General features: G+C 46.5%; 1 protein-coding gene across 13 annotated transcripts in view; it reads right to left on the minus strand.

Annotated features, from left to right (window-relative positions):
• Window positions 1-21,921, minus strand: part of LOC123938779 — a 137,577-nt gene that overhangs the window by 93,519 nt on the left and 22,137 nt on the right. For all 13 annotated transcript variants that reach the window (XM_046000471.1, XM_046000467.1, XM_046000472.1 and 10 more), the window contains exon 3: window positions 1,581-1,621. In XM_046000471.1, coding sequence (XP_045856427.1) covers window positions 1,581-1,621 — 41 coding nt within the window. The remainder of the gene's footprint in view (window positions 1-1,580; window positions 1,622-21,921) is intronic.

Genomic DNA, 21,921 nt, shown 5'->3' on the forward strand with positions numbered 1-21,921 from the left:
TTATTCCATGCACAAAAATAAGAAAAATTTGAAAATCACTCAATATTTTACCAGCCAAATAAAACCACTACTTGATTATGAATTTCCAGAACGTTTCCAGACTTATACACAAGTAGAAATACTATCGGTTCACACCTCATCTGGGTGCCCACCTGCTGAGCACTCAACACAGGCTGGACTCTGTGCCCAGGCCTTTAGATGTGTTAATCCCACCCAATTCTTGCAACTCTGCAAGACCTGTGTTATTATGCCCATTCTACTGGAAAGAAGTAGAAGCTTAGGGAGATCAAATCACCTGCCTGAGCTCTCACATGGGTTAAAAGAGACTGACCTGGATTTCAGCCCTCCAGCCTGTGTTCCAAGCCACTCGCTTTGCATGTTTGTTGAGTTTTCTACATTTTCTTTTTCCTTTTTTTTTTTTTTTTGTCCCTTAACTTAGCAATATATGAAACATCTTTCTTGTCAGTTAAGTATACACCTAGGTCATTCTGCTGTGTGACATGCCCTTGTGTGGATGTGCCAGATTTTAAAGGACCAATTCCTTTTTCTTGGGCTTTCCAATTCTTTTCCTTTCTTTTTTCTTTCCGTTCTTCCTCTCTCTCACTCTTTCTTATAAAAACAATGCAGTGACAAATTATCTTTGTACACACATCTTTGCATAACTGTGATTATTTTCCTAGGATAAATTCCAGAAAGTGGAATTGCTTGGTCCAATGCTGGACACATTTTTAACACTATGTACACTGGTACACAATTCCCCACAGCCATTATTTACTGAGTATTTTCACTCTTTAAAATTTGGACTGTGCTTCCTCCTCCTCTCTGCCTGCCTCTCTGCCTACTTATGATCTCTATCTATCAAATAAATAAATAAAAAATCTTTAAAAAAAAAAAAAAGGGCGCCTGGGTGGCTCAGTGGGTTAAAGCCTCTGCTTTCGGCTCAGGTCATGGTCCTAGGGTCCTGGGATCGAGCCCCACATCAGGCTCTCTGCTCAGCAGGGAGCCTGCTTCCTCCTCCTCTCTGCCTGCCTCTCTGCCTACTTGTGATCTCTATCTATCAAATAAATAAATAAAAAATCTTTAAAAAAATAAAATAAAATAAAATAAAATAAAATTTGGACTGTCTTTTAACACAGAATCAGAGAACCCCTATGCAGGAAGCATCCTATGTTTCTCTAAATCTACATCCAAACCATCCTTGCTTTAAAAAAAAAAGAAAGAAAGAATGCCCAGGATACCTGACTTCAGCAGGCCTGGCAGAAGAGCAAGGGGTGAAAGAGAGAGGCCTGGAGGGAAGTCGGGGAGGCAGAGCAGGAGAGCTAGGCTCCTGTCTTCCCAAGGGGAGCACAATCTTCTTGGATCTGAGACCTGGCAGCCACCGCTGATGATCCACTGTTAAATACTGAGCTGTCCTCACTGTCCCAGCACCCACACTCTATCCAGGAAGTCAAGAGGAGTCCTCTGGACCTTCGCTTCATCCAGCTGCCAACACTTTCAACATCCTGGTCTTCCTTGAACACCTTTCAAGGCCTTGTGAGTTTGGAAGTCCCAAACTAGACACAGTCTTATTGTTCTCTTACCTTGTTATTGTCTTCCTCCAAAAGGCTACAAACTCTGGCACCTAGAGAAGAAAAGGAAAGGAAGTGATTGAGACAGAGCCCTGAGGACAGGCCTTGGGGCAAAAAAAAGGCCTGGATGGAAGAGAAGTGGGACCCCTTTCATCTGTGGTGACTCTTCAGAAGCACTGAGGTGTGAGCTGGCTGCATGCTGGCCCACTTCAGACTTCCACACATGGACATTCTCCACTGGGGGCATTTCTTTCTCACTCGGTCTCTCGGTGCTCCTGTGCTGGCAGGAACTCCAGGGCTCTTTCCACCAAGTCTCGAGGCCTTTTATTTTTTAAAAAGATTTTATTTATTTATTTCAGAGGCAGAGATCACAAGTAGGCAGAGAGGCAGGCAGAGAGAGAGGAAGGGAAGCAGGTTCCTTGCTGAGCAGAGAGCCCGATGCAGGGCTTGATCCCAGGACCCTGGATCATGACCTGAGCTGAAGGCAGAGGCTTTAACCCACTGAGCCACCCAGGCGCCCCTCAAGGTCTTTTATAAACAGAAAATCATCCTTTCATGTATTTTGAGTCATAGAGCCATTTATCAGGCATTTACTGAGCACCAGCTATATGCCAGGCAGCTATATGCCAGAGTCCTCAGGCTCTGGAGATACAGCAGTAGACAAAAGAGACAAATACCCTGCCTTCATGGAGCTTGCATTCTATGAGGCAAGACCAACAACCAGAGAAGGGAATAAAATATAGTATATAGTAGTCAGAAGAGGAGAGTATTCTGGAGGGGAAAGCAAACAGGAGAAAGTCAAGGGAGTGTTGGAACAGATGGGCAGGAGTACTGAAACTCTAAATAGTATGGCCAGGGAAAGTGAATTATGAACAAAGACCTGAAAGGAATAAAGGCCTGAACCCTGACATTTAATGGAGAAGAAGCTTTCCAGGTGGAAGGAACGTAACAGCATGTGCAAAGGCCCAGAGGTGAGAGGCTGTTTGACATGGTAAAGATCATTGGGGAGGGTGGTGTGGCCAGAGCAGGGTGAGTGAAGGGGAGGTAAGATAGGGGATCAGAGAGGCAGTGAGGTTCTGAACATGCAGGGTACCAAAAGAAGGCCCTTGTATGAACTTAAGCTTTGACTCAGATGGGAGCCACTGGAGAGTTTTACACAGAAAAGTGATATGATGTGACTCACATCTTAACAATATCACTCTGAGGACCCCTGGGTGGTTCAGTTGGTTAAGCATCTGACACTCTTGATTTCAGCTCAGGTCATGATTTCAAGGTCTGAAAGAGATCACCCTTGCACTGGGCTCCACGCTGGGCACACAGCTTGCTTAAGATTCTCTCTCTCCCTCTCCCCCTCCGCCCACTTCTTAAAAACAAAACAAAACAAAAGCCACCCCCCCAATATCACTCAGGACATTATGTTGAGAATAAATTGGGGAGCACAGGTAGAACCAGTTAGGAGGCTACTACAGAAATTCTGGCAAGAGATGATGGTGGCTTGGACTACAGAGGCGGCATGGAGGTACAGACATACAGTCAGATTCTAGAAAGGAGAGCCAACAGGATCACCGATAGATTAGAGGTGGGTTTGAAATAAAGAATTCCAAAAGGACTCTGAGACTTTTGCCTCAAGCAAATAGAATTAGAACTAGAATTGCTACTATCTGGCTTGCATTGTGCTGGTGGTGCCTGTTGGAGCAGGGGGAGATTAGGAACTTAGTTCTGGACATGTTAAGTAGGAGATGCCCTTTAGAGACTCATATGGAGAGGCCTCTAGGCAGGTGGATATGTGGATTCAGGGGAGAGGTCTAGACTAGCCATGAAGATTTGCAAGTGCTCAGAGTGTGGCTCTTTAAAGCAGTGACACAGGATAAGGCCACCAAGGGGATGACTGTCAACAAGGAAACTGTCTAAGGACTGAGAGACAGTAAAGGAGACTGAGAAGGAGTACAATAGGAGGAAAACCAGGAGAAAGGGGTTCAGGGACGATGGCCAAATCCACTATGATAGGTTAAGTCGTGTGAGGACAAAGAATTAATCACCGGATTTGGCATCTTAGAGTCCCAGGTGATACTGGTCAAGGGCCAGCAGATTCAGTGGAAAGGCTGGGATGACAACCTGACTGCAACAGGTTCAAAAGAGAAGAGCTGAAGTCATCAGCCTAGAGGCAGAGTGAGATGGTGGCCGCAGGAGCCCTGGGAGCCCTGGGAGCGAAGGGGGAAGAGGTGATCAGACGAATTGCTTCCACCTGTACTTCACTCCTGTATAAAACATAGCACACCAAGCTGGCATTTCCACAGCCCATGTCAGTAGCAGCCGTAGTTACCAAGCTGGACCAGGTTCTGCAGGTTGCTGACCTTCAGCCAGTGTCTGTCCACGTAAGCCAGCTATCTGCCTATTTCTAGACTCCCATGAAGGAGTTCCCATTTTCTCACTGGCCCATGTCGCTTTAGGATCAATGCCCAGAGCCTGGGGCTGCTGAGTATGTCCTCTGCTGCTTACAAAACCAAGATCCCATTTGGGCCCCTTCTCCTGAAGGGAAGTCAGAGGGAACAGGAGAGGTAATAGAGCCTGACTTGTGGAGGAGGCGATCGCCCTGGGGAGACAGATGCCAACAAATGCAGGAAAGCCAACCAACGAGATGGGGTGAGAGGAAGCTTTGGGGTCAGGTGGCCTGTCTGGGCATGGTGTTCGTGTTGGGCTAGTTCTCCGCATGCTGGCCCCTGCCCCACTACTTTTTGGTGTCCAAATATCCCAGAGCTGGCCAGGGCCTGGGGTCATCTAAGTACAGGGCCAAAAGGAGGCATTCTCTTCCTCTTCTCTCCTTAATATATACCGTGGGATTTTCTTTCCATGGTTATGAAAAACGTGCATTTTCACTGAAGGATTGGGAAATACTGAAAAGAGGAGGGAAAAAAATCACTTAAAATTCTATTGCCCAGAGAGGACTACTGCTCATACTTGGTATACATCCTTGGAGACATTTTTCTATGCATATACACAGAGTTTTTAAAAATCAGATCAGGTTGGGGCACCTGGGTAGCTTAGTCAGTTGAGCACCGACTCTTGATTTCAGCTCAGGTCATGATCTCGGGGTCAAGATCCAGCCTTGGTGGGGTTAGGGTTGGGGTCCGGGGTCTGTACTCAGTGGGCAATCTGCTTCTTTCCCTCCTCCCCTCCCCACACTTGAATTCGCACTCTCTCAAATAAATAAATAAGTCCTTTTTTAAAAAGCAAGATTGGGTTGTCCATTTTGTTCTGGGTACACTTTTTTTTTTTTTTTTAAAGATTTTGTTTATTTATTTGACAGAAAGAGATCACAAGTAGGCAGGCAGAAGAGAGAGAGGAAGCAGGCTCCCCACTGAGTGGAGAGCCTGATGCAGGGCTCAATTCCAGGACCCTGAGATTATAACCCGAGCCGAAGGAGAGGCTTAACCCACTAAGCCACCCAGGTGCTCCTGTGTACATTGTTTTAGTCATGAATTTTGACTAAACCTATTATAAGCACCCTTCTAATGCCATTAATTTTCTTCCACGTGCTGATTTTAATGCCTGCACAGTATTCTACTTAACGCATGTTTTTACCATAATTCATTTAATCCCCGAACATTGACAATTCAGATTGTTTCCAAGTGACTGCCACTAGGAGTAAACTGCATCTTTTTTTCTTAGTGGGGTAGGTTTGCAAATCCCTGATTTTTTGGGTTGAAGAAACCAACATCACTGTCCAATGGGAGGGTCACGGGTCTCATGGCATCAAGAAGCAGCCTGAAGCCCAGAACAGTAGAAGAGCAGAGCTGAGCCTTTTACCAAGGAGCCAGAATCCACTCAGATGCCAGAGGCTGATTTTATCCTCAGATACACCCTGGTCTGGAGTTTTCCTCCCTCGATGGTCTAAACACTAGGGAAACAATAGGCCCCACTCTTAAACCCAGTGAAATCCAAAGGGATTCCCTACCTGAGCCAGGAAGAGGGTGTCTCCCTCTGAGGGAAGCATAGAGAGCATCCCCGTCTTCCTTTGAATGCCCCTTGGGGGAGCTCCCCCTTTCCATCCTTCCCTAGGGAAAACATCCAGGTAGTCAGGCATTCAGTCTTTTTGGGGGGCAGTGCTGCCCGGAAGGGCCTGGGACACAGAAAGTTCTACAGAAATGTCAACTTCTCTCCTATCTCTGACCCAGCCTTGCTTTGGAATCTCCAAATTCCCCAGAATGGCTGGCAGGGGCAATCTGTGCCCCTAACGAGAGGAGTGTCCTGGGGAGCAGTGAGTTCCGGGGTGAGGTGGGAAAAGCACAAGCCTAGGAGGCCACCAGACCTGAGTTTGAGTGCCAGTTCTGGCACATTCCAGTTTCATTTTGGGCAAGTGACCTCACCTATGGAATGCAAGCTCCAGAAGCAGGGGACTTGAGTCTGTTATGTACTGTTATACAGGCAACACTTAGCATGTAGTTGATGCTCAGTTAATACTATGCCAAGGCAATGCATGATCCTTTCTAACCTTCAGTTTGCTTATCTATAAAATGGGGATGATAAAACCTATCTCACAGGCTTATTGTGAGGACAAATAAAACATGGGTAAAATGCTTAACAGAGTGTCTGGTGTTCAACAAGCACCAGTCCAAAGCCCTGGAAAGTTGCTTCTATGCCCCGCACCTCATGGCAGCTCTGCAGGTCCCCCTTATTAGACAGAATTAGTTTGCCTCCACTCTGCTCACTATTTGCCCCCCAAACAAGCCTCTGGTCTGGTACAGATCACACAGTGAGTGTGCTTGTCCAACTCCCTTGTTAGGCTTTAAGGTGGTTTAAGGACAAGAATTTTGTTTCTGTATCCTCTGTGCCTCTGAACAATACTATGAAGTAAGCAAGGTCATTATCACCATTCTACAGATAAAGGAAACTAAGATTCTGAAAGGTTCGGTGCTTTGCCCTAGTCATACCAACCGACCTGCAGAGCAAGATCTAAATCTGCTTCTGATCTCTGGGTCCCTGTTCTCTTGTAAGTGATTCTCTTGCAAATGGTATTGGGGGAGGGGACATGCCGGTGACAGTGAGGAGGGAGCAAGCCAGTTTCCAGGTCGCTAAGGAATAAGAGAGGCAGGACTCCTAGAAAAAGGAGGTCCTGGGGAAGTCAGCAGGCACTGACAGTCCGTCACCTGAGGCCGTCTCATCTTCCTGTGGATAATCTTGTATGCGGCAGCTGTAATCCCCAGAGACCTGCAATTTGATTGGTCTGGGCCAGGCCGATGCAAAGGCAGGGATCCCTGGGCTCCCCTGGTCAATGTGGAGCCCAGCCAGCAAGGGAACTTGGGTTTCTCCAGCCCAGAGCTGATGGTCATGGCTCCAGCATCATGGGGAATGGCTGGAGGGCACCTGGTCAGAATTGCCCTATCCTCAGATATGGGGCAGGAAGGGCTCTCCACCAGACCAAAAGCATCTTAATTTACTCATCTCTGTGACTCCAGGATTCTGCTAAATGGTGACAGCCCCCAGTGCTAGGGGGTGCTGGGAGTTAGACCCAGACCAGGCATGTGAAAGGAGGGGAATAAGAGACCAGGAAGAAGGGTTTTTAAAGATTTTATTTATTTATTTGAGAGAGAGAGAGCACTTGGGAGTGCCTGCATTGGGGGGGGGGAGGGCAGAGGGAGAGGAAGAAGCAGACTCCCCAGTGAGCAGGGAGCTGGATATGGGGATCAATCCCAAGATCTCAGTATCATGACCTGAGCTGAAGGCAAACGCTTAACTGACTGGGTCACCCAGGTGCCGCTGGGAAGAATGGTTTTTAATGACCAGGAATGGCCTCTGTCTCCCTCTCCACTATTAAATCGGGTATTTCTGGAGGGTAGGTCTGTGGCTGATTCATCTGTGTTTCTACCACACCCAGTAGATTTCTTGGCAGAAAGCTGGTACTCAGTGTAGCTTATTGGAGGTATAACTGGAAGCCAGCACCCAGGACGACAGATGGCATCTGCTTTTTGTACCTGGGTCATCCAGGAAATGGCCTGTCCGGCTGGTCAGTGTCCCAACCAGGACAATCCGGGGAGGGGCAGGGACTCTTCACCTGAGGCATTCAGAGTTGACCTCCCTCCCTAAGCCCCACCCAAGTGACTATCTCACGCTTAGCCAAGGAGAGACCTTTTGGGAGAAACCTCCAGGGTCCATGCGTCCCTCCGGTGATAGAAATGGACTGGGTGTGTGGTTTAACACCTTTGTCCCTGGGAACCTGGGAGGGCTGTGGGCCACTAGAAAGAGAAATCTAGAGCAGTTATCTCTTTATTGAGAGTAAAACTGCTGCTTTTGCCTGAAAGGTCAGATCAGCAGATTGCTTTTCCATTGGCCATCCCCACAGCATGCATGTACTGCATGGCTACAAATAATCTTGATGTTGCATATTTAAAATGCCTTTTTACATCCAGATGGCCAAGAGACACCTGAAAAGATACTTAACATCACTCATTGTCAGGGAAATGCAAATCAAAACTACAATGAGATCTCACCTCACACCTGTCAGAATGGCTAGAATCAACAACACAAGAAAGAAGTGTTGGTGAGGATGTGGAGAAAAAGGAACCCTCATGTGGTGTTGGTGGGAATGCAAACTAGTGCAGCCACTGTGGTTCTTCAAAAAGTTAAAAATAGAACTATCCTATGATCCAGTAATGACACAAGCATCTATCCCAAAAATACAAAAACACTAATTTGAAGGAATACATGCACCCTTATGTTTATAGCAGCATTACTGACAAGTGCTGAATTTTAGAAGCAGCCCAAGTGTCCATGGAAAGGTGAATGGATAAAGAAGATGTGGTATGTGTGTGTGTGTGAATGTATACATTCACACACACACACACACACACACACACACACACATCATGGAATATAATTCAGCCATAAAAAAGAATGAAATCTGCCATTTGCAACATCATGGATGGAGCTAGAGAGTATAATGCTCAGTGAAATAGGTCAGAGACAGACAATTACTATACAATTTTATTCACATGTGGACTTTAACAAGCAAAACGAATGAGCAAAGGAAAAACAAAGAGAGAGAAACATGGGTTCTTGGGTGGCTCAGTTGGTTAAGCATCTGTCTTTGGCTCAGGTCATGATCCCAGGGCAATGGGAGCCAGTCCCCCATCGGGCTCCCTGCTCAGTGGGGAGTCTGCTTCTCCCTCTACCCCTCCCCACTGCTCGTGATCTCTCTCCGTCTCACTCTTTCTCTCAAATAAATAAAAAAATTTTTAAAAGACTTTATTTATTTATTTGACAGACAGAGATCACAAGTAGGCAGAGAAGCAGACAGAGAGAGAGGAGGAAGCAGGCTCCCCACTGAACAGAGAGCCCGATGTGGGGCTCGATCCCAGGACCCTGAGATCATGACCTGAGCCGAAGGCAGAGGCTTTAACCCACTGAGCCACCCAGGCGCCCCTAAATAAAATCTTTTTATTTATCTGAGAGAGAGAGAGAGGCCAAGAAAGACTCTTAAGTCTAGAGAACAAACTGATGGTTCCCAGAGGGGAAGTGGGTGGGGGGATGGGTGAAATAGGTAATAGGATTAAGGAGCGCACTTGTTGGAATTGTTGAATCACTATGTTGTACACCTGAAACTGATATAACACTGTATGTTAACTATCCTGGAATTACATTTTTAAAAATTACATTTAGAAAAATTGAAAGTAACATAACAGCCTTTTAAAAATCCCTGTTTGCCCATCAGTGTGAATGGAGTATCCTGTAGATGTGATGGTACAGAGCTCATCTCTACAAGGCCAAATGCAGTACACATTTATCACCTGCATATCTGTATAGCTTAAAGCTTCAGGCTGAGTGTACCCAGACCATGGAGCGGGGACATCCCAGAGAACAGCCTTTATTCATGTCCATCCATGGGCCTTAAATTAAGTCTATAAGTTAGTCTAAATTCCTCAGCCTCCAGGTCACTGTCCACTACACCTGTCCACACCCCTGTCTCATCTTGCCGTTGGCTTACCTCACACTGTGGCTCAGGTGAGGTGCAACAGGCTGCACCAGCTGGCTTTGGCTTAAGCCAGTGGTTCTCAAAGTGGGGCTTCTAGACCAGGAGCATCAACATCACCTGGGACTTGTTAGAAAATGCAAATTCTCAGAACCTCTGGGTATACTCAGAACTCTGGGGTGGGGCCCAGCCATCTGTGTTTTTAGAAGGCCTCCAGGCTATTCTGACACGCACTCACTAATGCTCAGGAACCACCTGGTGATGCGGCTGCCTGAACCTGGGCTGCCCTTCTCAAGCCTCTTCTGTCCCTTGTCCTCTCAACACCACACTATTCCCTTTAAGAAGCCCTCCTAGTCCCCTGTGCACTTATGAGGGTCTCTTCCCAGAACACACAGCCCCTCCCCCTTCCGTTAAAAAGGCTTCCTTTCTGCTCCTCTTCACAGCATGCAGGTTCTGCTTCATTGTGCAGCAGAACTGTAAGCCTGTCAGCGGCCTCCCAGACAGATTCCACTCTACTGCTTACAACCATGTTGCTCCAAAGGCACCTTCAGCAATAAGGGTCTCACGTCACTCACTGTCCACAAACATCAACGGAGGGCCTGTGGCATGTGGCAGAGACTGGGCCAGGCACTGGGGGTTCCCAGATGAGAGGTGTGGTCCCAGAATCATATAATATGCACTTTTTTGGTGTCTGGCTTCTTTTGTTCCACATGTCTGTGAGATTCCTCTCTGTTGTTCTGTGTCACCATAGTGTGTTCTTTTTTTTACATGGCTGTGGTATATTCCATGGTACGGATATGATGCAATTTCTTTATCCTTCCTATTACGAGGGGACATTTGGGCTGTTTCCAGTTTGGGACTTCTGTGAATAAAAACGCTACAAACATGGGAGGATATATGCACTCATTCCTCTTGAGCATATACCAGAAGTGGAATTCATGGCCTATGAAATGGGTATAATCTTAGCTTTACTGTTAAAAATTATTGCAAGGTGATTATACCAACTGGTACTTCTGCCAGGAGTGCAGAAGGGTTTGGCAGTATTTGGTATTATCAGTCTGTTAAGTCTCAGTCCTTTAGGTGAGTGTATATCTTGTAAGTTTTAATTTGCTTATTGGCTATATAAATATCCACTTGTAAGATGTTGCTGATCAAGACTTTTGCCTATTTTGGGTACACCTGGGTGGCTCAGTTGGTTGAGTGGACGATTCTTGGTTTTGGCTCATGTCATGATCTCATGGGTGGTGAGACTGGTGGGAGTCTGCTCAAGGGTCTCTCCCTCTGCCCCTCCCCCACTCTTGTGGGCCTTTCTCGCTCTCTCTCAAATAAATACATCTTTAAAAAAGACTTTTGCTTATTTTGTCTTTTTCTTATTGACCTGCAGAAGTTCATTTTACATTCTAAATAGAAGCCCCCTGTCAGGTACATTACTGAAAATATCGGTCTGTGACTTGCCTTTTCACCCTTCCAGTGGTAACTTTTGGTGACAAGAAGCTCATGAAATATCAATTTATCTATATTTTCATCTATGACTAGTGTTTGCTGGCATCCTATTTGAGAAATCTTTATTTTAATATTAGGAAATCCAGTGGACACAGAAATAATGACAAAAATCACTACTACTAGAAAAAACACAAAGAAGTAATGGAGAAAGTCTGAGTGTGAGTGTGGGAAAAACAGTGGCTCATGAGGGTGTGCCTGCCTGAGTGTGCCGCACAAAACCTGGGCTTTCTTCTGGGATGGGATGGAGGGGAGAGGTGAGTCTCAGGACAGTTCAAAGCACACAAACTGGTGTCCAGTTTGGGGGGGTGCTGTGGCAAGGGCTGAGAACAGTTCTGTGAGGGCAGGGGGCCTCTGACTGACTGACTCAAGAGAAGAACCCCCTCTTTTCATGTGTGTTCAATTGGGCCCAGGCCCCCAAACCCTGCGGGCATCCCCTACCCCAGGCCCTGCTCCTCCTCCCGTGCCAGAGTCTGCAAAGAAAGAAATGTTGACACTTGTCCAGCTGGCTCGAGAAGGGGAAATTCTCCCCTCCCTGAGTCACCACTGGCAGAAGGAGCTTCACATAACAAGCACGGAGGACAAATGATCACCATGCTTGTTTCACTATGCTGCATCACCTCCAAAATCCCCTGTGAGGCTTTCGAATGAAGTCTGGATCCAAAAACTTTCCCCATGTTTCCCCCAGTTTGAACAGAACAATACCCAGGGAATCACAAGCTGACTTGTAAAACTGACTTCCCCAAAGAAAATAAAACAGATCTCAGACTCAGGGTTCTAATATGTAGTCTGGAGGGAGTTGGGGGTGGTTGTAGAAGGCTGGTGGCCCCTGTCCCCTTGCCAAGAGGACCCAACCCAACAGATGGACCCAAGCCTCCTTCTGCCTCCTCCAGCAGAAAGTCAGCTCTTGAGTTGGTGGGGTGTCTTTCTCTCCATCCAGCTTAATGGAGATAGAGTGCACGTGGCCTGGGGAGCTCAGAGACACTGCCTACAAGCCCCAACATCATGAGTGGACGGAAGCACACCTCCTCTCTAGAGCATGGCAGTGACCACAGCTGGGTGACAGACATTCATTTCTAACATGTTCGCACTACTAGCTTTGGGGAAAACCACAAGTGATCTCTAGCAGCACCCAGGTTCCTTGTTTGTGCCGCCCCTCCCCACCACCTCTTCCCATTTACCATCTTCTCACAGAACTCAAAGCTTCAAGGTAGAGACAAGAAAAGGGTCCTTGAAATCCATACACAGTATGTAAAATTCTGGGTGTTTGTCCATCTATTTCCTCTGCTTCTGGAAGGGGTGGGTGACCTCCACAAGGCTTAGAACCACTGGGCCAGGTCTCTTTAAATAGAATGCATCAGTTTGATAAAGTTAATTTGCATTAATAAGTTATGCACTTCAGCTAACTGCACTTCCAAAATAACAGCTGGGTAAGGAAAATACGTAACTGGAAATACATTTCTAATGGCAAACTTGAGGTACCTGAGCGGGGGGAGGAGGACTCTGAAGCAGGAGGTCCTTCTTGTTTCCTTTAAACCACTACCACTAGTGCATAAAACCAGTTTTTCTCTCGGATTACTTTTCAGAGGCTACTGGAAGGGAGAATGGGAGTCGGTGATGAGGATGTGTCAAAAGACATAAGCATTTCTTAGATGGAGCCCAGCGGGGCAGGTCTCAGAAACCCTCAAGGCCACTAGGCAGCTAAGACCTTGAAAAAGAAGAGAAGATTCCCACCCTGACTTAGGGGCCCAGGAACCACACTTCTGTCATACAAGATTCAAGTGGGCAGAGTGTGTCTGGAGCACACGCTCCCTCCTGCAAGGACGATGTCCCTAGAAGACCTATGTCTGCTGCATTCTATGCCCCCACTCTCCACTGGTGACATGTCATAGCTGTCCTCACAAGGAACAATCTGAAGACCCAGCTCTTGTTCCTCTGGTCTCTCACTGAACCTTCTGACTTAGCCAGGGCCCTGCCCCCACTACGGTCAGGAGGAAGTGATTCTGTAAGGCAGCCCAGGGACTCCCAGGGCTGGCTCAGACATTACGCTGTTAGATAAGTGGGAGTTTTTCCAGTGTTTTCAGAAACTGTTGTTTAAAAAACATATATACATAGAATCATCCAAACTGTTTATGTAACCCTCGGGAAGTCTCAACAGATATGGCTCCCTGTTTGTGACTGTGGCCAGGACTTAAAAAATCAAGGAGAGAGCTGTCAAAACTAGAGGGGCTGTCACGTTAAAGTTCTGTGCTTTCGTAACCCAGTTCAAAATTTTATTCTACTTTGAGAAGTTTCTTTTCATGCCCTTTTGCCCTTTTCTGGTTTTCTTTCCCTTCAAGGTCTGTTGCTGTGCACCAAATGCTTCTGACAGTTTCTGGGCACATCAGAACTGTCACCCTGGAGACCAGAATCTGCCTAGAACATAGGTTTATAGGGGTGTTTAAGAAAAATGATGCTGGGGCGCCTGGGTGGCTCAGTGGTTTAAGCCGCTGCCTTCGGCTCAGGTCATGATCTCAGGGTCCTGGGATCGAGTCCCGCATCGGGCTCTCTGCTCGGCAGGGAGCCTGCTTCCCTCTCACTCTCTCTGCCTGCCTCTCTGCCTACTTGTATCTCTCTCTGTCAAATAAATAAATAAAATCTTTAAAAAAAAAAAGAAAAATGATGCTGTAATGCATTTAAAAAGCCTGGCAACAGTGTCTTCTCACAGATATTCTGTGCTTACTAGCATCTTCCCTGCCCTCTACACACACGCAGGGTCTGCTGTCTCTGGGTTGTCCTCCTTGGAGATGGGCGTCAACTCTAAGGTGTTCAGTTCTCTGGATCTGTGCCACCAAATCCATATGGTCCCTAAACCATAAATTCTGATTATGAAGGGGATGCAAAGCTCCTTAGGGGACAATTACAGTGTGAAGGTGATGATCTGGGCTTCTTCCTAGAATCAACCTGGTGTCTCCATTACTCAGTGCCCACCATCCAAGTGGAATCCGGCTCTCATAGGAAAACATCCTTCTTTTTTTTTTCATCCTTCTTTCCAAGAAGACTAATCTTCTTTGGATTAAAGAAGTGGTTTGGATCATGGACTTTACTGGTAAAAAAAGAATTTGAGGAGTACTCTGACTCCACCAAATGTATAATTTGATACCACTTGAGGAGAGAGGGTGGGTCCAACAACCTCTGAAGATAAGCCTGTGAACCCAGAGATAAAAACCTTGGGCTTACAACCGGCTTCCTAACACTATAAGCTCTAAGAATTCCTAACCACTGCCAAATCGGCACCAACAGCCAAGGCCTCAGCCTAGAACCTCCTTGCTGATACTTGTACTGAGCGCAGTACTGGAGAAGGCAGAGGCACATGGCCCTCACTCTGATATAAGAAGACCCTTGCGGGGTGCCTGGGTGGCTGAGTGGGTTAAAGCCTCTGCCTTCGGCTCAGGTCATGATCCCAGGGTCCTGGGATCCAGCCCCACTGATGGGCTCTCTGCTCAGCAGGGAGCCTGCTTCCCTTCCTCTCTCTCTGCCTGCCTCTCTGCCTACTTGTGATCTCTGTCTGTCAAATAAATAAATAAAAATCTTAAAAAAAAAAAAGAAGAAGAAGAAGAAGAAGAAGACCGTTGGGTGTCTCTTGAGATCCTGACAGGTTGGAGTCAGCGAGGGGCTAATGGAGGGTGTGGCCAATCCAGCCCCAGGCTCCTGCAGCTGAGGGACAGCGGCTAAAGGAAATCTAAAGGGGGGAAGGAGGGTAGAGAGTCTGGGCCAGTGTTTCTTCCTCTGTTCTCTCCACCCACCCTCATCCTCACCAAGCTCTAATGTTAGCCCAACTATGCCCACTCCAGAGACCCTCAGCCATTTCCCACAGGTCCCCTCCAAGAGGAGTTCTTTAATTGGTGGTTGTGGAAAAGGAGAAAAGGAAAAAATATTTCCATCCCTCCCAGCTTCCTCCACTCCACAAACACCCAACCAAAAAATAATTACTCATCTGACCTGGAGATTTCATCCCAGGTCTTATAATGGTTTTTCTTACACCCATAAGGAGAATGAGTGATGAACAAATGCAAAATCCCAACTCCTAAAAATGTGGTTGAAAAAGGGAAGCCCCCCCCAAAAGTTCCCATCTGTTGACCAGAGGCAATAAAATAATGACTTAAAAAAATTTGGGGTCTTTCCAAATCATGGAGGAATATACGAACAGAGGAAGGCGTACTCTAGTTTTGAAACTCTGACTTGGTACCAAGCTAGGTGATGCTCAATGACAGTAAACATCCCACCCTCTCCCCAAGACCTTGCCCTGTCCATATGAGGCCCAGGTAATTCAACATTTATGGATCACTGACTGTGTGCTTCCAACCCTTCCAAGAGGCGGAGGTCCCTAGCCTCATGGTGCTGTGAGAGGGACAGGTGAACACCTCAGTCAGTATTTGTTATGCTGTATTTTGAAGTTTGAGGGGACAAGATTCTGAGAAAAGAGTAATACTCCAAGTCTGGGAAGTACTAACCTACAAATAGCACCACAGGTGCAAGGAACAATTAATTCTGCGTGGTGGGATCAGGGAAGATGACCCAGAGGGGGTGACATTGAAGTTGGGCTTTGAAAACACATTAGGATTTAGACTGGAATAACTGGGGAGGAGTGGCATACTAGGCAGAAAGAACTGGGTGAGCAAAGGTCAAGGTTGGGGTGGGGGTTGGGGGTTATGGACAGCTGGCTATGTGGGATATGGCAGGCAGTCAGAGCATGGGGTCTAGAAGCAGGAAAGAAAAGGCAGGCTGTTGTTCATGACAGGCACGGACAAGTGCCATTCAGAGAAGCTGCTGCTCAGAGTGACAGCTTGCGACTTCGGGATCTGCCAAACCATCCAGGTCAAGCTCACATTTTCTCCTGGGAAACTCCTAGCCAATGGCAGATGATAGCAGGGGTGCTAGGGCCTGCCTATTTCTCCCCAGAGTGTGATTTCTCTTGTGGGCAGTCTGCACTGGAGCTCCCGACAGGGATGTGGAGACATTCTCCACCCTGCCTCACAGCTGGAGGATCTTCCTCCCCGTGTCTCAGAACTCAGACCTCTGCCGAAGTCTGCCTGCCTACACTTGCCCCCTTCCCTTTCTCTTTCACAGGTGGCATCCCCATAAGTCTCCTGCACCCCAAATTCCATCTGGGCGTGTGCCTCTCAGAGGACCCAAACCGACTGAGGGCCCTGGATGAATGCTCAGTGTCTGGCCTCTGTCTTGTAGGCAATGAGGAGCCATCGAAGCTTCTTCAGCAGGGGAGGGTCGGATCAGATCTGAACTTTGCAACAGTAATCCAGCATCAGGGTGAGAAGCCAACCAGTGGGGCGGAAGTGGGTGATGAAAGGGTCATTTAAATGGATACTGCATTTATTGGTATGAGGTTTTGGCGGTCCGTGTCATTTATTATGTAGGTACCCTTTTATTCTACAGTCCCAATTTTAGAAATTTAATAGAAACAGGGGCACAAATGCATAAAAGTGTAAGGATAAGAATGTTTATGGTGGCCTCATACACAGTTAGTTACATGACATTGGAAAACTCCACACTCATCACAGGAGGGAAGAGGAATAATGACGTATCCATGCAGGGAAATCCTCTCATGCAGCCTTTGGAAGGTAGACAGTAGGTCTCTCTACTGTCTGAGCAAGAGGTACACAGTATATTGCCATTTTTAAAAAGCCAGCTACAAGTCTACATGATGGAATTTTCAGGAACAAGACTGTGCATATATGTATCTTTTATGTTTATTTGTATAAATCAATCTGGAAAGAAATACTTCCAGCTGTTGATAGAGGTTACATCTTGAGGTGGTAGGGAATTTCACTTTTTACTCTATGTATTTTTTTTTTTTTTTAACTGGAGTAGAGTTGACAAATAGCATTACATTAGTTTCAGGGATACAACATAGTAATTCAGTAACCCTACGTTATGCTATGCTCACCACAAGTGTAGCTTCTATCTGTCATCATACAAGGCTGTTTTGTGTTTTTATAAAGTAGCAGTAATAGAGACTTTCTGGCTTTTATTTTTATTTTGTTTAGGGCTTTTCCATATTTTCTGATTTTTTAGATGATGCACATGTTTCATTTCTCATAACAGAAAACAAAATTTTAATTTAAAAACCTCTACATCTACTTGGAAAAAGATATAAAAATTCCTCATATTGCCTTTCCAGAGAAAAAATAATTTTAAAAAATGGGATAGTTAGGAAATCTGTCAATGGCCTGATCTAGGTAAACAGGAATATGAGATGAGCTGGAATAGAGTTGAACCAGAGGGTGGTGAAGACAAAAGTCCCAGAAGCAGCCCAGGGTGCTATCCTGACTAGCAGGCAGAAAACTCACAGGCGTGAGTGGGAGAAGGCACAGGAGACAGTATGTATGCTGAGTGTGCTGCCCTTTACTCCTAAAGGAGTATCCTGGCTCAGGCCAGGATAGATGGTGCCCTTTACTCCTAAAGGAGTATCCTGGCTCAGGCCAGGATAGATGGTGGACACGAGAGGTAACATACTCCTGTCCTACAGCTCAGGAGACTACTTGGGGCTAGAAACTCATGACCTACAAGAGATTCAAAATTCAACAGCAGCACTCACCAATGGATGAAATGCTAAGTATAAACAGTGAATCATTAAAAAAAAAAATCTAGAAAAATACTGGTGGATATTTATCTGCTCCAAATGGAGAAGAACTTCCAACACAAGGGCAAATAGCATTTTAAAACTCTAGAGATTTTAACATTAAAAAAAAAAGCTATGCTTTAACAAAAAAACACATATATAAAATCAAGAGGCAAGCAAAAATAGGGAGAATAATCACCACATTTACAGAGAAAATACCCTTCCTATGTAAAGAGTACTGATCAGTAATGGAAAAAACATGCTCCAGAAGAAAAACAGAGCATTTTGTGTTAGTTAGAATTTAGTTCAGTTACATATAACAGAAAAACACACTGTCTTGAATAAGATGGAAGTGTATTTCTCTCTCATGTTAAAAAAAAGAAGAAAAAAAAAAAAGGAAATCCAGAGATGGGCTGGTATGGTGGCTCTAGGAGTCATTAGAGACCTATGCTGCTTCTAGCTCATTCTGCCCCATGCTTAAGGGCACAGTTCTCACGGTCCATATTGGTTGCTTAGCACTGGTCATTATGCCCTCATTTAAGAAAGTGGCCTGGAGACAGGGACAATGAATAGAAGGTACACCCCTCTCACACACGGCATCCCACATGATATTTTCACTTACATCTCACCGGCCAGAACTCAGTAACATGGCCAAACCTGGCCGCAAGGAAGCCCAGGACACATAATCTTTTAGGTGGTGGCAAAGGCTCAGCTAAAAACTCAGTTTGTTACTAAGAAAGAAGAGGAGATAGGATATTGGAAAGCAACTAGCAAGTTCTACCATACATGTGCAGAGAATTACCAAAATAAATACAATATAAAAGATTTTTAAAGGGTCGACCTTACTACTAATCAAATAAACGTCAAGCAGCCTTCTATGGCTTTGTCCAGCTATGATCTTGAAGGACCGGCCAGACAAGCCATTGGCGGGACAGCCAGGACGTGATGTTCTCATGACAACCCAGGTACAGCCAGCTGCCTGTGGACAGAGTCCCAGGGTAAAGGCCCTTCTACCTACTGAATGGCTCCTGGCCCTTCTCCCCAGAGTCTCCCTCCAACCCGAGTGATGTCAGACTCTGAAATGCTAGGAAGTGGAGAAAATTCTCCACCCAGGGATTCTCTAACTAAACTATAGCTACAATTAAATTTTAGGTGTTTTTGAAAGTTCCTTAAAAAGTAATATCCTCATGCAAACTGAATCAGCAGTTTCAGAACTAAAAAGAACCTCTGCCCTGTGCTTGGGGTGTTACAAACTAAGCCTGAAAACTGACCACTAAAATTCAAACCAGGGTCAGAGAGAATTAGGCAACCCTGAGGTCACGCTTTTGGCAAATTCAGAGCTTCACTTCTGGCTCCAGAGGCTCATAATGTCAATGCCGCCATCCCTCCGAACACACAGAACACAAGGCCAGGGTGGAGTCTGAAGGCTTCTGAAGTGCTTCAGGCTGTTTTTAATCATTATGAGGTCTTTCTCCATTGCAGACTGTCACTGGGTCCTTCTCATTATTTACTAGAAAGCCTACCTTTAGCACCCACTCCGAATTTTTGCTCTTTTTAAATGGTTGTGGATCGGGAAACAAAATAAAGGAACAGTTACTTAGTGGAGTTTGGTGAGATGGTCTCCAGCGCATGGGAAGCAATGGGGATGGAATTAAGAAACAGACATGTGCTTACTCACGTCAGGAACATAGTATCGGGAATACTGGATTTGAGTCTTAGTTCTACCCTTTACCCTGTACACCGTTGGACAAATTATTAAACTTCCCTGAGCCTCACTTTCCTTTTCTTACAAAGGGGTGAATACAGTACTTACCTCACAAAGCTTATCCTACTGTCAGGATCCTATAGGAAACAGAGGGACTCCTCACACTGGAAGGGTTTAAGGAAACCAACAATGGATAAAGGAGCACTTTAGGGTTAGCAACAGTGGGGAGCTGGTACCCCCGCCAGCCTGAAGGGGTGAAGGAAGGGAAGAGGTAAGGGAGCCCAGAGAAGGCAGCCATCAGGATGGGTGTCTGGCAGGAGCTGTGGGTTTCCATGGAGGATGCAGCAGGATTGTAATGACCTGATGTGGACCCAGGGGAATAAATTCTCGACCTAATTTTCCTGTACCCACTGATCTTCTGCCAGTGGTGGCTGTTGCCAAAACTGGAAGCCAGACCAAGGTGCATGGCACTGCACTGCATACAGGCAGCCTCCCAGGGCACAGAGAAAGGGGAGAGGGTGGGAAGCAGATCTCAAGGGGCAAATGGAAGAGGTCTGGGGAACATTAAACGAAACAGAGAATGTGATAAGCTTTGCACAGTGCTTGAACATAGTAAGTCCACAAATCCTCAATAAATACTGATTAATTCTGGACTTTGGTCTCTCTCTCTCTCTCTCTCTACCTTTTTAACTTACTGCTTACTTCCTGGTTTTCCACAGGTTGAGATGAGTTCCCAGAAATCAAGTGTGGTTATCTATGTTGGAGGGTGTTGAAGGAGTAATGAGTGTGTAAAAAGGATGACCAGGGGTTCTGGGGGCTAGAAATGAAAGAGGGAAACAAAAGAAGGGGAGAAGAGAGGGAAGGAGGAGAGAGAGCTGAATGCTCCCATCAGGCTGGAATAAACCCAGCATTATTTACTTTATGATCATATTATGCATTTATTGGGATGTGATAACAGTCTTTGCAATTTTACAGCCTAGTCAGACTCGCCAGAAAGCCTAATGAGACTCACAAAGGCCTTCCTGCCTGAAACGCAAAACTTCGTTCCTACTTTTAGATGAACAGATTTTTATCTCAGTGCTCCCTTCCCTCCAAAAATCCAAGCACTCAAATGTGTTCCCATGGAAGAACAAATACTTGCCTGCTTCCATCTGGGTGGCTGGTGCAGGTGACTTCTCTATTCTGATCTTGGGAATGGTGGTGGAGGGAGCTAGTCCTCCCATGGGATAGCTCCTGGAGGGAGGGGAGGCCCACAGAGGGGTCTGAGCTTGTGAGCCTCAGCTGTTCATTCCTCAAACCTGCGGCTGCTCACTTGGCCCCCTCAGAACTTGTCTTCACTCCACAAACCACTCTCTAACCTGTGGTACAGGCCCCAGGGCATTCTTCTCCCATCTGCTTACCCCTCCCCCCCAGGCCTTCGCACAGGTCACTCCCTCTGCCTAGAGCAGATGAGTACTCTTCTTTGGCTGGCTAACCTCATCCCTCAGGACGCCTCAGGCGTCACCTCCCTCAGGGAGCCTCACACACAGTGTCTTCTTCCCTCAAGGCCCACAGGGATTGGGAAGCCCCTCCTTAGTTCTCTCACCCACAGCTCTTCCCACACTGTCTTGGTTCCCTGCCTTGCCCCCTCACAACAGACTCAACAGACTTGAGAAGGGACGCTGACATGCCCATCTTGCTTTCACCGTGTCCAGCAGAGTGCCTGGCACGCAGGAGACACTCGGCATAATTCAGAAAATAAGAAATGTTATAAGTCCCAAAGCATTGAGCTAATTCAGCTATGTGTTCTAGAACATCCTTGTCTCCTGCTGTCACCCTCGCTCTCTTGCCCCAACAGCAATCAGGATAGGTAACCTTATGACTGCTCACCTCCTCTGTCCTCTCTCTTCTTTTTCAGGTATTCTTGTAAATGACACTTCCTCAAGGGCCATCCCCGACCACCCTATCCAAAGCAGCCACTTGGTCACTTGATTACACATTAGTGCATTTTAATTTGCTACATACCATGTATTGCTACTGTGAACATTTTATTTATGTGTTTAATTATTTCCAGTCTTCACCACTAGACTGTCGGCTCCATTTGAGCAGGGAAGGCTGTTCATGGCTTCATGCACCACACCCAGCACAGTGTATGCCACGCAGCAAAGTGTTCCTTAAATATTTGTTAAACGAATGTGAGCTACTGTTACTGTGTTCTGATTTGACTTGGTACATATCCTCTATCTCTGCTGTTGGATTAGACGCTCCAGAGAAACTCAGACGGGTCTCCCTCATGGCACTGGAAGGTGGGAGGAGGACCTCAGATCCCTTTCTAGGCCAACATGGGGTATGCTGCCTGCTTCCAGCTTCCTAGTGGCTGGATTCTGAGGAATCTCAGCTCAGCGTCGGTGCGTCCCAGGGGATGGCAATGCTCCTCCAGCTTTCTGGAGCACAGCTCCAGCTGCCCGCCAGCCAGCCAGACACAGGAATTCGTGGAGAGCTCTGAAGCCAGCCAGCATCCAGCAGGAAGCAGGCATGGGCGACCGCTGACCAACGTCTTCCTTCCCCCCTAGGGCTGCCGAGA

The sequence above is a fragment of the Meles meles genome, chromosome 3, assembly GCF_922984935.1.
Source record: "Meles meles chromosome 3, mMelMel3.1 paternal haplotype, whole genome shotgun sequence".
NCBI lineage: Eukaryota > Metazoa > Chordata > Mammalia > Carnivora > Mustelidae > Meles > Meles meles.